The sequence below is a fragment of the Tachysurus vachellii genome, chromosome 6, assembly GCF_030014155.1.
Source record: "Tachysurus vachellii isolate PV-2020 chromosome 6, HZAU_Pvac_v1, whole genome shotgun sequence".
NCBI classification, from domain to species: domain Eukaryota; kingdom Metazoa; phylum Chordata; class Actinopteri; order Siluriformes; family Bagridae; genus Tachysurus; species Tachysurus vachellii.
In genome coordinates this window covers 7,066,074-7,082,170 of record NC_083465.1, presented here as the reverse complement: position 1 = coordinate 7,082,170, position 16,097 = coordinate 7,066,074, and the positions used below count along the sequence as shown (strand labels likewise).

General features: G+C 39.1%; 1 protein-coding gene across 9 annotated transcripts in view; it reads right to left on the bottom strand.

Moving 5' to 3' along the window:
• anapc1 (anaphase promoting complex subunit 1) overlaps positions 1 to 15,763 on the bottom strand; it is an 84,873-nt gene extending 69,110 nt beyond the window's left edge. For 3 of the 9 annotated variants that reach the window (XR_009648587.1, XR_009648586.1, XM_060871936.1), the window contains exons 1-21: positions 15,543 to 15,763; positions 13,774 to 14,015; positions 13,378 to 13,542; positions 10,763 to 10,805; positions 10,547 to 10,647; positions 10,048 to 10,130; positions 9,838 to 9,911; positions 9,389 to 9,537; positions 8,998 to 9,221; positions 8,500 to 8,709; positions 7,368 to 7,463; positions 7,101 to 7,191; positions 6,486 to 6,551; positions 5,339 to 5,476; positions 4,631 to 4,768; positions 3,508 to 3,568; positions 2,079 to 2,275; positions 1,892 to 1,966; positions 1,370 to 1,635; positions 610 to 701; positions 263 to 411 (exon numbers count right to left, since the gene is read on the bottom strand). Coding sequence is in view for 7 of the 9 variants with exons in the window: in XM_060871936.1 (XP_060727919.1) it covers positions 263 to 411; positions 610 to 701; positions 1,370 to 1,635; positions 1,892 to 1,966; positions 2,079 to 2,275; positions 3,508 to 3,568; positions 4,631 to 4,768; positions 5,339 to 5,476; positions 6,486 to 6,551; positions 7,101 to 7,191; positions 7,368 to 7,463; positions 8,500 to 8,709; positions 8,998 to 9,221; positions 9,389 to 9,537; positions 9,838 to 9,911; positions 10,048 to 10,130; positions 10,547 to 10,647; positions 10,763 to 10,805; positions 13,378 to 13,542; positions 13,774 to 13,989 (2,634 nt within the window). In the remaining 2 variants the exon portion in view is untranslated. The remainder of the gene's footprint in view (positions 1 to 262; positions 412 to 609; positions 702 to 1,369; positions 1,636 to 1,891; positions 1,967 to 2,078; positions 2,276 to 3,507; positions 3,569 to 4,630; positions 4,769 to 5,338; positions 5,477 to 6,485; positions 6,552 to 7,100; positions 7,192 to 7,367; positions 7,464 to 8,499; positions 8,710 to 8,997; positions 9,222 to 9,388; positions 9,538 to 9,837; positions 9,912 to 10,047; positions 10,131 to 10,546; positions 10,648 to 10,762; positions 10,806 to 13,377; positions 13,543 to 13,773; positions 14,016 to 15,542) is intronic. The other 6 variants (XM_060871939.1, XM_060871938.1, XM_060871941.1 and 3 more) reach the window with 6 other exon arrangements.
• Positions 15,764 to 16,097: the final 334 nt, after the last annotated feature.

The window sequence follows — 16,097 nt, the reverse complement described above, 5'->3', positions numbered from 1 at the left end:
GGGCATGAGACAAGATCAGAGTTCTGTCCCGAGCACTGACCTTCATTATTATGTTTCATTTGTTTCAACATAATTATGTCTAGAGCCTTAACATAATGACACATTCTACTACAGCTATGTACAATCGATTTGGATGATTTAATCCTGTCATCCTGAATTGAAAAATCATGTTGAACATATTTATATTTTCATCAGTCTTGTGAGATCTGGATGGATCTCACAAGTGTGGCTGAGGTCTTACAAAAGAAATCTACAGATTTACCAACACAATCAGTTTGGTCCTCTCACAAATGCCAGGCAGATATGGAAATGGGGGCACTTCCTGTCCCCTCAGACAGCTGCTTAGCCACGCAAATACACATGGCACTTCGCCATTCAAGTAAGCTGGCCAGCTCATCAACTCCATCTGAGCTTTAGAGACAGACGCACACACACACACACACACACACAAACACACACATTATTCATTTAGTAACAACTTCAGCATTGCCCAACCCTCAAACCTGCAACACAGAGAATTACCCATCTTGGCTGTTTGATTCATTGTTAACTCAGTAAAGATGCCTTGCTGCTAATGAGGGGACCCCGAGCCATTGATCAGGTACTTACCCTGATCTATCTTGCAGGTTTCCTTGAAGCTTTTGATGAATGAGGGGTAATCACGCCAGTACAAATCAATGTATTCCTCCTGCTCCAGGTCCCTAATGAAATGAGGAGGGCAAGAGGATTAGAGGAAGAAGTTGTCTGATCAGGTTGTTTATGCAGGTCAGGTGATCAATACGCACACTGATTATAAAACCACTCTATAATACAAGGGCGATGGTTACATGCCGGAATATTCTACCATAGTGCTTACTGCAATAGGTTTATAAGTTGCACTCCACCCGAAAATCAGGCTCAAAAATCTGATTGAATAGCATTTTTCCATTTACTACCTCATTTCTTACCCCTTAAAAATAATGATTCTATACATTTCAACAACTCATGAAAGCTACAGCAACAGGCAAGTGATTCCTGAAATCATTAAACACTTAAACAAGCGCATCGCAAAATTTCTGTGTCCTTAATAAAGCAGGGTTCTTGGGACAAAAGCGTAAAATGGGTAAGTGTGGGGCTTCCAGCCTACACGCTGTTACCCACTAGAACTTACAATAGGACCCACTTAAGCTTGTGTTTATGTTGAATACAAAAGCGGGCTCTTGACATTTTTTCTGTAACAATTAGGCAAGATCGCCCATCTGACTATTCCGACCTTAACTGAAATGGCAAAGCATTTTTCTCACCCCACCATTTTATTTGATTCACTCCTCTTTTTGTTCAGAAAAGTAGGGAATATTTGATATTTACTGCAATGCCTAAGTTGCTGTACCTGGCCATCTGTTGGAGGAGGCCCACGAGGGCACGGGCGCCGCTACATTGGAGCTCGTCCAGTTTCAAGTCCTCATACAGCAGATGGAGCACATAGAAAAGTGCTGGGATGTGGGTGAAGAGCAGAGCTGAGGGCTCCAGCCCTGCTGCCGGCCCGCTCTCAGTCATGATACCAGCAGACACTACTGCATGTAGACTGGACATGCCTGGGGCTGGATACACGGACACCTGGCTGTGGTAGTCTGAGCTACAGAGGTATGTCCAGTCCTTGATGGAGAAGAAACAATGGAATATGTTTGAATGTTAAAGTGACTGCTCTGTGTTGCAGCAGCTCAAAACGGTTTCTCACTCATTTCAATCTTTTCTTAAATTGTGGACAAGTGAGTTCCAAATGCAAGTGTTTCAAAAGCAGTGTATTTTAATCAAAACTTTATTCAATTACATAATCACTTTGCTCTTATTTATCTGATCTTATTTATTTATTTTATTTTGTTCCCGCTGTTATATTTTGGTCCCCACTTACTTCGTCAGACCCTGTATCTGCTGGACGTGCCTTCTTGGGAGCAATTACCGGTGAGAGGGGCACTTCAAAAAGCAGCTGTGGAGGAACAGGCTTATAAGTCGAGACCTCAGACGCACGCATTACTATGACGCAATTAAACTAATAATAGCAGCCAACTCATATAACCCTCAACAACATAGACACAAACGTTACTGACGTTCCGCGTCCATGACAGCCGCTCCGTGTTGTAGCCCATCAGTGTCATCAGGCATGTGACAAACAGATTCCACTCCTGATGCATGCTGGGGCCTCCGGGGGCGTTGTAAACATTGTACCACTTTACCAACACCTTCATAGCTGTGTCTTTGGGCAAAATGAACCGAATGGCTTGCAGGGATCGTTTCACTGTAAACACACAGGCATTAGTAATTTCTCAAATTGAACCCGTACTGTTCAGCAAATGTAATGCAACCTTCAATCCTCATTAAAAAAATGAGGCGGTGAAAGGTTTATGTTGAGCAGGTTCCAATCAGAGGAGGCAGCAAATTGAAAAGAAAGCAGCTGAGGTATAATGACAGTGCTAGATCTGAGTAGGTGGGAAAAGATAGAGTGGGGAATGGTAATAATAAAAAAGATAAAATAGATGAGTGCATGGAATAGAGGGTCTTTGCCAATATGGGATTTAAAGGGGACTGTTTGATGAACAGAGGTGGCCCACAGAATCCATGCTGAAGGTAGGAGGGCAATAGGATTAACTGTAAAAGCAGAATAAATGGAAACTTTGTCCGTGGTCAAATTTAAGTTCCATAAAAATATGAAAATCTGTGTTGTGTGTGTGCATGTACATTATTAATCATAAATAGTCATAAAAATGGAATTGGTCTGATAGGCTAAACAAACCTTTGCATAATTCTGAACCATAAAAATGGAGCACAACCAAAGCACAAATTCAATATTTTTCAGAATAAATGAAAACAAATTGCATTAATTTTAACATTCAAACATACAACACGTTATCAGTGCACAAGAGGCAATTAGGCTCCTAATGAATCTGCCAGTATCTTAATTGGCAAATAAACTCCAAAAGGTCAAAACAAAGCTGGTTAAAATGTCACTTTATTAGAAGCAGGGCGTGATTTCATTCCTAAACCAGATGCCCTATTAAAGAAGGACACATGGGTCATGATATGCCCTCATTTCTGAGGAAGAAAATATGAAGAGTCTTGAATATGAAGTTTTAGCTAAAAGCCAATTTAAGTGCAGTCATACAATGGACAACAGAACACTATGCTGTAACAGACTACGTGACTGGGCAGCCTGTATGTTACATGTTCACACAGAAAATCCTACATTTCTTGGGGAATTTTCTAATTCTGTATTACACAATATTGCATCAAAGGCATTTAAAACAACAGCATTAAAAATTCATGCTCCGAGGCTAGAAAATGTGAGGGCGTCAGTGATGATACGCAGTGATGTGATTGAACACAAAATGTGGGACCAGGGATGCAATCTAATACATAATCTCATAAGTGTCTGTGACAAGCGTGTGTGTGTGTGTGTGTGTGTGTGTGTGTGTGTGTGTGTGTGTGTGTGTGTGTGTGTGTGTGTGTGTGAGTGTGTGTGTGTGTTCTAACCCAGCTCTGATGTAGCCACTTCAGGAATGGTGATCCTCAGCATTGAGCCATTGCTCAGCTCCTGGAACAGAATTGTACAGAAGGACAAATTCTACACAAGGTAAAACAGGTAACAGAAAGATCTATGAAAACAATCCAGGAACAACCCAAATGACCTAAAGCTACATTATAAGAGCTTTAATGAAATGGCATGTCAGCCAAAATCCATAAAGATTGTTGTGACAGGTCTAAAGGAAAAATACTCCTGGCAGCAAAACATGCTTTAGCAGTCTTGACAAATCAGGCCTTGCAGACAGAGCATGGAGCTGACTAATTATGTCAACATCGTGACAGATTCCTGGTGCTCCAGGATAAGCATGCACACATTTTACTATTTTACTTCTATAATGTCTGCCTGGACATCATAAATCAATGGTTGTTAAGATCTTTGAGGAAGAATATCGTTTAGGACTGCGGCGATGCTAGAATTTCTAGGGTCCTGACAATGCCACAGTCATCCATGTCCCTGAGGTAGGAAACACATTATCCCTCTCAGAATACAATAGCCAATTTTGATCATCTGTGCGCTTATTTATAAGGAACAGGGCAGTCAGCATCACTGTTCAAGTGGCCTGATCAGCAGATTGCCAAGATGTCAAGGCTTCATGCCTCAGAGCAAGCATCAGGCCCTTACAGTGTCTGGCAGTCTTTGTATTTTAGTCATACTCATTGATAACCAAGACAACACTTGTCTGCACCACTATAGGTTACACAATCAAGAGATTTTTAATAAATAATTAATTATGTAATTATGTAAAGAAAGTGTCATTTCAGCTATTTCTATGGAGGGTACATATCACTCACACTCAAGGGAATTAAAAGAAATGGCATGTAATACATGCTCAGTTTGACACATGGGCTCTACATTTACACGCCTCTAACACAGCTGGTATGGATTGAACCACTTGAAAGCATAAGTGCTCACATATGGAGAAAAAAAATATTAAAAGAAATTCAGGCACCCAGTTCAAAGCACCAAAGTATCCAGTTCCCTGTCAGTGGAATTGAAGTGTGTGAGTGAGCGTGTGTGTGTGTGTGTGTGTGATTGTGTAAGAGAGCAAGAGAGTAATGTTTGCAGGCTGACCAGTGTGAGACGGTTGCTGACTGGGTCTCGCAGGGCTTGGATATGTGGCGTTGCCTGCTGGAACGGAGAATCCTCTAGCCACGATGACTCATGATGCTGCACTGTTCTCATCTCTGACACCGGAGAAGGCATGTCGGACTAAGGGTGTGGGAGGTTTGGATGATGATAAAAAATAAATAAATGAATAAAAAACATGACACTATAGACTACAAGAGTTATAAGGCATCAGATACAACTGTGACAGTGGCCCAGAAATGGAAAAGCACCGGTCAGAAAGCCACAGCGAATGTAATTAATACAAACGTTCTCCTTCATATTAAGGTTTTAAATCAATTCAAATTGATCTCCTTCACTGTCAGCTTTTACTTAAAAGCTTTTCAGTTTTCTTTTTGCTATTATTATCAATCTAATATAATCACTGACTTTGTCTTCATTGAGAAAAGAGCAAAGCTTTTCAATGTCATTCTTTAGACAGCTTTTGATTAATGAAGGTGCACTTGTGTTAAAAGTAACTCTAAATTGAAATAGATCATTCTACTGATCCAAACCTCTGACCTATGGAGTAAGCAACAACTGCATTTATTGTTGTACTATGAAATGTCTGCATGTCAGGACTTTTCCTGCTATTTTAATTCAATTCATGAGACTAAAAGCTCGTAATAATGTTAAGAAGATTGTTGCCCTGGAAAGGTTGTCCCCGTTATGTACCTCTGGGAGCCTGCTCATATGGTGGACGGTTGCTTTTGCTGGAGTGCTCACGTTCTCCAAAGGGGTGTTTAAGTGCGGCAGGGTGTTTGGCAAACTGAAGGTTGGTGACAGAAGACCTGGGACAAACACTTTGCTCACCTAAGGAGAAAAAAGACAACTTTTTCTAAGCTTCATCTATGGACCGTCTCAGCTATGAAATCAGCCCCCTTAGTTTTGCAATACAAGCCCATCAGTTTCACAACATAAACAAGGCTATAGCTTTAAAACATCTGTAGGATCTCTGGGACTTGCCAATTCCAGCCAAATTACAGAGAACTGCATACTATTACAAACTCTTAGAGCTGTAAAACTCCATGAACTTTCACTGCTATATTCTTAAGAGTCATTTTAATTCTTTGGCTTTTGACTCATTATTGATTCATTATGTACTGTTGTTACTGTCTTCGGACACTATATTTCTTATTGTAAACCACTTTGGGTCAAATTCTTTTGTGTTCAATGTGCTCTATAAATATAGTATGACTTTACAAGTAAATTAAAATTTCAATTTAAATAAAAAATTTCAGCACTGCTCGAGAACCCCGCTGTTTTGTTTTTACCTTGCGAAGGTGTGTGGGCTAGTTACTGCACATATGCATCTTTTGTTGTATGGCTGTGGTGTGTTTCTGTAGAGATAGTGCTAACAGAACAGCATTTTAAACAAGTCTAATATTCATGCAGTCAGAAACACCAGCTTTCCTGTGCCAAGGTTCATTTGATGTTCTGCGTTTCATTTGGTGTGGCATTTAAATAAAGATTACATAGCAGATTCAGTACCAGTAAGTGGGGACTGTTATCTAGCTTTGACGGCTATGGTTATGACTACGGCACATTTACACATTTCACTCATTCACTATTTTGGATGTGTCTTCGTATTCATATAAGCAGCAATGTCAAATGCCATATTAAAATAATAAGCTTGCTGACGTAAATCTTACTACTGAACTGATTATGGTCATGGATAAAGAGAAGTGTTTACAATTATAGACATCTACAGACAATCGGGCTGCGGTACAGGATCCGTTTGAATTTGTTTCTTCGGATAGTCTTTATTAAGCACACTGACAGAATGTAGAAGTAGGAGAACATGAGACAAATATAAGCTCACCTGTGTGACTCCGGTGTACAAGACCAAGCTGCCATTGTTTTCTAATACCAGCAAAGCATCTATGTCCTATATAACAAGAATGAAAGTGCACACTTAGAAACCGAAGGCTTACGAGTGGGAGATAAGCATAAAAATAATAATATACAATATAATCCAATATTTAACATGCAATATATAGCAAAATATTAAGAGTTGCTAAAAGGTAGTAATGCCAAAAAGAGTAACCCTTTATGCTATATTATATTATATATATATATATATATATATATATATATATATATATATATATATATACATATACATACACACACACACACAATTGGGCAGTATAGCGATATAACATTTGCTATTGTAAGGAATTATTTTACTTTGTTTGAACATATAAAATAAAACTATTTCTAATATAGTTATTATATGTTCAAACAAAGTAAAATAATTCCTTACGATAGCAAATGTTATATCCCTATACTGCCCAATTGTCCTAAACTGCAGCATTTTATCACTTATAGTCTATATACATGTAATATCTCTATCTGCTCTATAAACAGTCACTACTATTACTACTGATTCTACAGGGTACCTTACATTTCTGCATGCATCTTTTATAAATCTTACCGCCAAAGGTGCCGCATCTTTGGCCGGAATGGAGGTAACTGAAGCAAATATGAGCTGGGAAGTTTCATTGCTTTCAAGAAACTTGACGCATCTAGAAGAAGCACCAGAGAGTCGACAAGAAAACTGTGTAAAAGCTAAAACCAGAACCATTCTTCAGTCTAGCCGGAAAGCGTGCATAAAAGAAATCTGACATTTTTAAAGAACAAAATCACGAATAAAAATGTAAAGCGTTCTTAAATCATGGCAAGGAAGTGAGTGTATGCTCACCTGAGCTGCTGGTGGGATTCAACCAGGAAACACAGATATCTGTTCTCACACAGGTCAGAAGTAATGAACACTTTGGATGCCTGGCAGGTCTTCTCCCTAAACAAATATATCAATTAGACTTAAGATGATGATTATATTTATTGGTATAAAAAAATAAAACTAGATGAAACCTGATTCACTATTTATTGACTCCAATCACCACATTGACCCGACTAGCCCAATCTAGCATTGCTACAAGGACATTGTAGTCAAACCACAGGTACACAGAATATCAAGTGTCCTTGGCTTCCATTCCTCAAGCATCAAGAGTAAACAAAACACAGGCATATTAGCTTGTTAAATCTGTAATCTTGACTATACAGTTCTGTGTTTTAAGAAGTAAAGTAGACAACACTCATCACAGTAAGGTGGCTCGAATATTGTTTACAGAAAACGAAAAGAGGCGTCCATATTTTTTCCCCTGTTTGTAGCTCGAAGGCGCAAAGGTCATAAATGACTTTCAACTTCTGAGTCAATTCGAGCGCTGTATAATAGTGTGTGGGCCGGAGTACAGGGATGAATAAAGTCAGAAATGTACTGTGGTGCAAGACCACAGGTGGCCTTAAGGTTATAATAAGAATTCTTTATACAGAAAGGGAAGAGTAACTGGTGACGTCTATATAGAGTGGGTGGAACGTGGGCTGATTGTAAATCGTGTTGAATTTATTGTAATTAAGAATGAATTATAGCATGAAAGCCAGTAGCCAAGGCAAGTAGTGACAAATATATGATCTTTTCTGAACACTATATGTCTAACTGTATCTAGTCATGGTGTAGGAAAGTAATCTTTGTCAGTGAGTTAATATGAGAATCAAAATGAATGTGATGAGACAAATTAATTATATCAATATTACAGACAGTTTTAGGGTTAAAACTGGAAGAATCACAAGAATTTTTACATCATACTGTATTTGTTCAGACAATTTGATCCTATTTTGTGAGATCAGTGTGGTCATATGAAAAGCTTCCTGAACCAGTTCGTTATAAAAGTGCTTAAAAAAGGTCTGTTTTAAGTTTATAGCTTAGAATCAGAATAAGAGGTGAACCGTTTTAGAATACACAGTGCAATCAGACAGCCTTTATAGTGTCTGACCTGTAGGAACTAATAGTCTCTGTCCACAGCTGCTCAATGCAGAGGTCAGGCAGGATGGGCTCCATCTCAGGCATTAGTGCTGTTTCATTCAGGGTGCTGTTGGGGGATGTTAGCAGGCTGTGTCCGCGGGCTGACGGTGAGTGGCATGACATGTTGAAGCGCTGTGCTCCCGTAAAAGAAGGTGCAGCCATGCCAGGGGAGTGAGCACGGCTAATAAAAAAAAAAAAAAAAAAAAACAAAATCACACACAGCACAAGAAAAACACTTGTTTTGGAAAAACTGCTGCCAATAAAATGTGGCTAGTTATTGTGATGCCTGCCTAAGAGGAATGATTGGGGCTCTGATACTGAGAATCTGCGGACATCTTTCAAATATGACACATTAATTGCATATATAAATAACATGCTATAACACTTGTAGAGTGTAGGAAAAGTAAAGTGGAAATATGCCAGTAACTGACAGAAGGTGTTTAAATGAGTTGTGCAGAGCCTGTCTGACCTGAGAGCAGCCATGTTGGAGATACTGGGAGAGTGTGCACGGGAGTGCAGTGCGGGTGAGGCGGGCACGCGGCTCTGGTTATGCAGCGCATGACAGTGCAGGGGCGAGCCAGGGGAGTCTAGCCGGCTCATGCTCCTCAGGTGGGTGCCAAGGAAAGTGGGCGCGGCTGTGGGGGTCTGAGTCGACCCATCCTGACTGGGACACTTCAAAACCGTAGACTGCTCCTGCATCATTTACAAAGGATTGTTAAGAGATTTTCTAAATAAAGAAAGAAAAACTAAATACAGCATGAGTAGTTATGTGTGTTAAAGTGTTAAAACATTGCTATTACATTTAGGTATAGAACTGAACACAGTTGTTAACAGGAATGGTATAGCTGGATCAGTGTTACCTCTGGTGTGACTTTGCGCAAAGCCCAGATAGTATGACTGCACTGCTGTGTGTCATAGGTCATGATGATGGAGGGTTCTGCACAGGAGAACACCACTTGAAGCGCGCTGTCAGATACATACTGCAGCCGCTGCGTCTCAAACAGCCCTGCTGCAGCAAGACAAATGAGTTAAGCGCTAAATGACAATGTTTTCATATACACTCTCCTCCAAAATTATTGGATCATCAAGGTTGATTCTTATTTGTATGTTTATTTGTAACACACACACCCCCCACCACCACCACACACACACACACCATTCATTCTGAGATCAAACAATGAATATGAGACAGTTGATCAGAATTTCAGATTTCATATCTTGATATGACATTTTAATGTATTACAGTTTAAAATGGCACCTTTTCAGGAGCCACTGTAGCTCATAAGAGGATGAAGAGACTGCATCTCACCTGTAGACTTGCAGACAACAGGGGCTATTTCATCCAGAGGGTGGAGCATGCTAAATAGTGTCGGAAGAGGCTCCCTGACCAGGAAAAACCCAAATGAATACATATATAAGCGCACACAAATCTTAACTTATTTTAATTAAATGCAGGGATTGTAACGGGACTGCTAACATCACCACAAACCAATGAGAGGAAATACTAAGAATTCACTACCTTGAGGGGCTCAGTGGAGCATCAGATGTGACATTTTTGCGCTCAAAAAGCAATCCAAACTTAGTGGGCCACAAAAAGGAGACCTAAATTACATATGATCAGACTGTTACCATGGTAACATTTGTACATCACATTTCATCATGCTAATTCTTAAAAATGATTTTATCTGTATTAGTGACAGATTATGTTAGTGGAATCAGATTTTTTACACTAGGCTAATAGAATATCTACACTATATATAGTGTATACCTAGTCTAATAGAATATACACACTAACTTTGAGAAACAATGTTTTTCCAATATCCAAAGACATATTAATGAAGTACAGAAAAAAAATAAATCCTGCATTTTAGTGGTACAAAATTCAGGAATATTGTAATACACTTTCAAAAGATTTCAAATCAATTGTAAAGCTGCCATTACTTTAGCATAGTTTAATACCAAGAGGAATAAATAATGGCATGAATATGACAATTTGCAGTACACCTGGAATGATTTACCTGAAACGGCAATGGGGAGATGAAGTCCTTCCCACTCACAGAGTGTACATTCACACATGAGCTTTGAACGATGCAGACACTCTGTTCAACCGTGTCCTTTTCTACAGTTCAAATATAGAGAACAGCGCCGTTGAAGCAAGTGTATAGGTTCAACTTTACAAACACATAAAAGATACATATGTAGTCACTCTAACCAACAATGAAAAAGGAGCTTACCCTCTTTCCGGGATTGAGGAACAGTGAAATTACACCACAGGGCCTGTAAGAGATAAGTTTCCACAACAGACAGCATTTCACATGTAGTACATATGAAGCAACACCGGTGCGCAATATTATCTCTAAAATTTACGCAAAGTTACTTTTTATGTGGAACACCTATACCTAAAGGTGACGGTGGCATTGACATGAGGAAGAAACCTTGAGAGGAACCAGACTCAGAAGGGAACCTCATCCTCATTTGTGTTCTGCTGGTGAGTAAATAATATAAATGTAAATAATGTCCTTTCTACAAGTTTGTATTTGAGTGGAATTAAGCAAGCAAGAGCTCCTAACGAACTAACAGGTCAGCATCATTTCTGAGTTCACCACAGACTTAACACTAATTCCTTCCTGCCAAAGTCTTCAAATGATCGCTGAAGACGACATATTATATAATGCTGTAGGTGGGGTTTGGGTTGATGGCTGTATTTTCCAGGAGAAACTACTGTATATAGTGATGTGTGTTTGGGTCACTTTCACAACTTAAATACACTATGGAGTAAATCCTGAGAGAGCTCATCATGACTCCATGAAGAATCTTGTTCTTGCACCATCAACAAGGCATAATGGCAGTAAGACTGTGGGTGGCTCTATACACCCACATCTTGCATTGTAAAAGGAGTTAAATGTTAAAAGCGTATTAAAACATTATAGCTGGCACCAGTTTAATGCTCATTTGAAACTTGATTGGGGAAAATGGCTTGCCACACACTAAGACTATTGCGTTGAGCTCATAAACTTTATTTCGTGGTGTACAATGGTGATGCATGTTTATAATAATCTGACCTTTCTATACAAGCAAGTTTTACAAATAATTGTATTTTACAAATAATACTATTTTCAAGCGGCAGTTGAAGACCTACTTATTCACAAAACACTTCAACTAGCACTTCCTTCCTTATCTTTTGCATTTATATAAAAAAAAAAAAAAAAAAAACACCTTTGACACTTTTTCATTGTAACTCTGAACAAATGTTTTAAACTCATGGTATCTTAAGTATGTAACTTAGTGATCCAGCATTAATGTATTCAATGTTAGAGATTTAAGCACTTATGTACGTCGCTCTGGATAAGGGCGTCTGCCAAATGCTGTAAATGTAAATAATAGAGAGAAAGGACAGAAATGCAGCTATGCTGTGCTGCAGGGGACAAAATGAAACATTTAAAAGTCTAAGAAAGCAAATAAATAATTGATTTGTTTTTTGTTTTGTTTTTTATTTGTCATGTCTTGATTTCATCTGACTACTGAAGGAACGGTCTGCAAAGCGCTTACAAATATGTATGGGATCTTTGCTGAAAGATAGTGTTTAGGAGATGCGTAACACCACCACTGTCAAATTACCAAGAACGGAACTTCACACCAAAAGCGATAAAAAGACAAAAACAAAATGTATCAGGAAGACTGTGAAGAGCATGACTGCAACACTAAAGGAGCTGCCGGAGAACCTGAGAATAACTGGTCACTTGCATGTGCATATCTGGAGTAGGGGTAAGGTGAGGTATGGCAGCTAGACTGAAGCCCTTACTCACAAAAACATACACATTTGCCTACATGTTTGTCACACAAACAAGATTATCACCAAAAGGACACATGGTGAAACATGGTGATGGCAGCATCGGGTCTGCTTCTCTTAAGCTGGGACTGGGGCACTATACAAGAAAGAGGGAACCAAGGTCACCACCAAATACAAATCTATTTTGGCACAAGACCTGACAGTCAGTGAATGGCCAGGATTATACCCTTGCAATTTGACACATCTGTAGCGTTTTTGCTAGGAAGAGTGGAATATTAAAGTCAAGATATTGAATATATATACTCAGTTGGGAGGCTCTTACACAAAAGGACTAAGAGCTGTATTAAAAGCAAAATATTCAGCTCCATGTTGACATGACTGCATTACAAAATCTCTGCAGATTTTCATGTGAATCTCCCATTCTACCAGAAGAACATGGAACTCATTGTCATGTTCAGGAATCCAGTTTGAGATGACTTCTGCTTTGTGACATGGTGCATGATCAGGCTGGAAGCAGGCACTGCAACCTTGGCTTTCTGTTCCCAGCGGACAGAAGCAAAACCTGATGTTTTCTTCTTCTGGAGCAGGCCATCCTCCACAAGGTTTGAATATTGAAATGCTTTTCTGATCACTATAATTGTACAGAATGGTTACAGAATCTCGAATACTGCAGCATTTCTATCAGCTCAAGGCAGTCTGGCCAATCCACTTTGTTCTCTAATCAAAACGTTGTTTCCATTCACAGAACATCTGCTTGCTGGATGTCTTCTCTTCATTGAAACATTATGAATAAACTTTAAAGAGTGTTGATTAAGATTAAGAGTTGAGAGATACTGAAACCTGCTTGTCTGGCACCAAAAACCATGCCACAACCATTCTGATAGTTGATGTGAACATTACCCAAAGCTGCTGATGTGTATCTGCATGATTGTATGCCCTACTTAGCCATAGCTGATTAGATAATTGCATGACAGTGTAGCTGTACATGTGTCCCTAATATACTGCTCCACATTTTTAAATGAATTAAGTGATTATTTTCCCAACCCATATTACTGATACCTGCTGAACGGGACTGTCCACAGTGAAAGCCTTGTAAACATATGAAGATTGACTTTTGGTCCCACGGCTCCAGATGACCATGTGTCCGGCTACATACAGCTCCTCTTCATACTCTGCTTCATCACTCAACACAGCTGAGCTTTTCCTCAGCTGCCAGGACTCCTGCTAGGCAAAGATCAATGTAAAGTGTTTCACAAGATGTCTGTCTGTCTGTGCTGTACAATGAATTTTTGCGGTTCAGCTGTCAATAAAAATGATATACATTTCTCATCTGAAAGATGTTACAATTTGATCTCAAACAGCAAAGACAACTAATCCATATAATAAACTCTAAGGTGAATGAGGTGTGTGACAGCAGAGATATCTGTGCTTGAACGAAGGAAGAGTGCCACCTACTTTCTCTCTCTCCTGGAGGCTGACCTCCTGCAAGGAGCCCACTAGTCCGGCCGTTCCATCAGAGCACCAGAGCTCGGGGGCAGGCTGCAGCTGGCGCAGCTGGAGGTTCACGGCGCTTGGGTGGCGTTGGCAGTGCTCACGGCCGAACGGGACAAACGGCTGCAGTTCCCCAGCGGCTATCATCATGGCAGCTCTCTCTTCATGCACGTTCGACATGAGTCCCCAATATCAGCATTTTATTTCTGTGTGTGTGTGTGTGTGTGAGAGCGAGAGAGAGCGAGAGAGAGAGAACGTTTATATTTTCATATGACCCAACAAATGGTTTTCTTTCTGTTTTTTTGTTTCATTCTGCTTCAACATTCCACTCTTCCTCATAATGACAGCACAATAAATACTGTTAATGTTAGAGATTTTTACAATCAAAATGTAATTCTCAAAAATATCTTATCAAAGAAACAGTTTCCATATTTTAAATAAAACCTACACACGTGTTATGGTCATGTGATCTATAAATGGTCAAGTTCAATATGGATGGCTACAATCCATACAAAAAAGGTCTAAATAAATAGGTGTATGTAGTACTTTTTTTTTGCAAGCTTGTCCATCAGAAATACACTCATTGATCATAATTACTGCAGATGTCCTTCAGCGACATAACTTAACCATACGTATATTATGTCTGGAACTCTGACCTTGTAGATAAAGTAAATACAGGATTTGATGTTTTTGTTTTAGTTATATAACATATATTATATATATATATATATATATATATAATATGAGAGAGAGAGAGAGAGAGAGAGAGAGAGAGAGAGAGAGAGAGAGAAAGGATATACAAAGTTACAGCTTATTAATAAAATTTTCCTTTCATTTTCAAGGTTTTTTTGACTAAAAAAATGACTAATTACTACCAGACAACACAGTGGCACAACACTATTATTGCCTCACACGCCATGGGTCTAAAATCCTCTGAAGCTCCTGGTCCTGTCTTTGTGAAGTTTCTGTCTTCTAGACAAACCCATGACAGTAGGTAGACTGATTTATTTATTTAGTGTACTGATTTAGTGTATTTATTTAGATTTCACATCAGTGTGCAGGGTAGCCTGAGATGGACTGTCGTACCTCCCAGAATGTATTTATCCTCACAGCAAATGTTTCAAATCCTTCAATTTGGTCTCAAACATTGATATCAGTTTTTAAAAAAAACAAACAAACAATGCTTTCCTTTTTTATTCTTATCTTTAATTTCTACCTAGTTTTCTCAGGTTCGAATAAGTATTTTAAGGCATTTTTTTTTACAGATTGATTTAGTTAGTTATTTGATTTGAGTTTTAAATTAGACCTATTAGACTTATGCTCATGACCAACGCCCCTGTGCAGCTCCCAGCATGCACAAGCATCCAGCTGAGTCTCCTCATAATGTGCTATGTTATGTGTAGATCTAGCTACTGTTACAGTGATAGAAATTATACCTGACGATATTAAATAACAAAAAAAAAAGTGTCTCGTCCCAGCTGATAATATTACACTATGTTTCAGAGGCGTGTTGCTGTTAGCATACTGACTAGCAAGTTAGCTTCAACGCACAACTATTTTCTAATAGGTCGTTTTAATAAACAATTATTTATGTCCTGACCCGACAAACACTCTGAATAAAAACCTGCCCTTGTGTCTGTTGCAGACGTTCTACCTTTTATAGAGACACACCGGCATTTCTTTAGCTAAACCAGCTAGCGACTATTAGCAAGCAAGCTATCAGCTAAACAGACCTGGTAATAAGGAATAGTCTGGCTCTTGTCTTGGAGTCCCGTCCTTTCTTTCAGTGGATATCACCAAAATGTACTAGACCGATAATGAAACTAACTAAAAACTAATGATAAGCAGTGAAAATGAAGTAAAAAACAGACTTTCAAAAGAACGCGGACATCTTTGCAATCCCGTGAGCCTCTGCACCGAGAGCAGCCAATCACAGCGAGTGATTGGACTGCTACACGGAAACGCACGTGAACTGCACATGTGTGTAAAGGCTGTCCAAGGAAAACTCTAATGCAGTACTCTATAGAATACCAGTCAAAGTCTTTATCCCCGTCTATTTTAATAGGAACATCTGGTTACTTTTTAAGTTAATGAGGTTATACCGTCAATTCTAATCATTTGGCAACTAAATTATGTTTTATAAAGAGGTCACGAGCTTTGGTTTTTTTCAAGCATCAGACTGAGTGGGAAATCTGGTCTGTGTGACTTGTTAGAGTTGGCTAGTTTGAATATTTAAGGAACTGCTGATCTCCTAGTATTTCCACACACAACAGTTTCCAAAGTGCCAA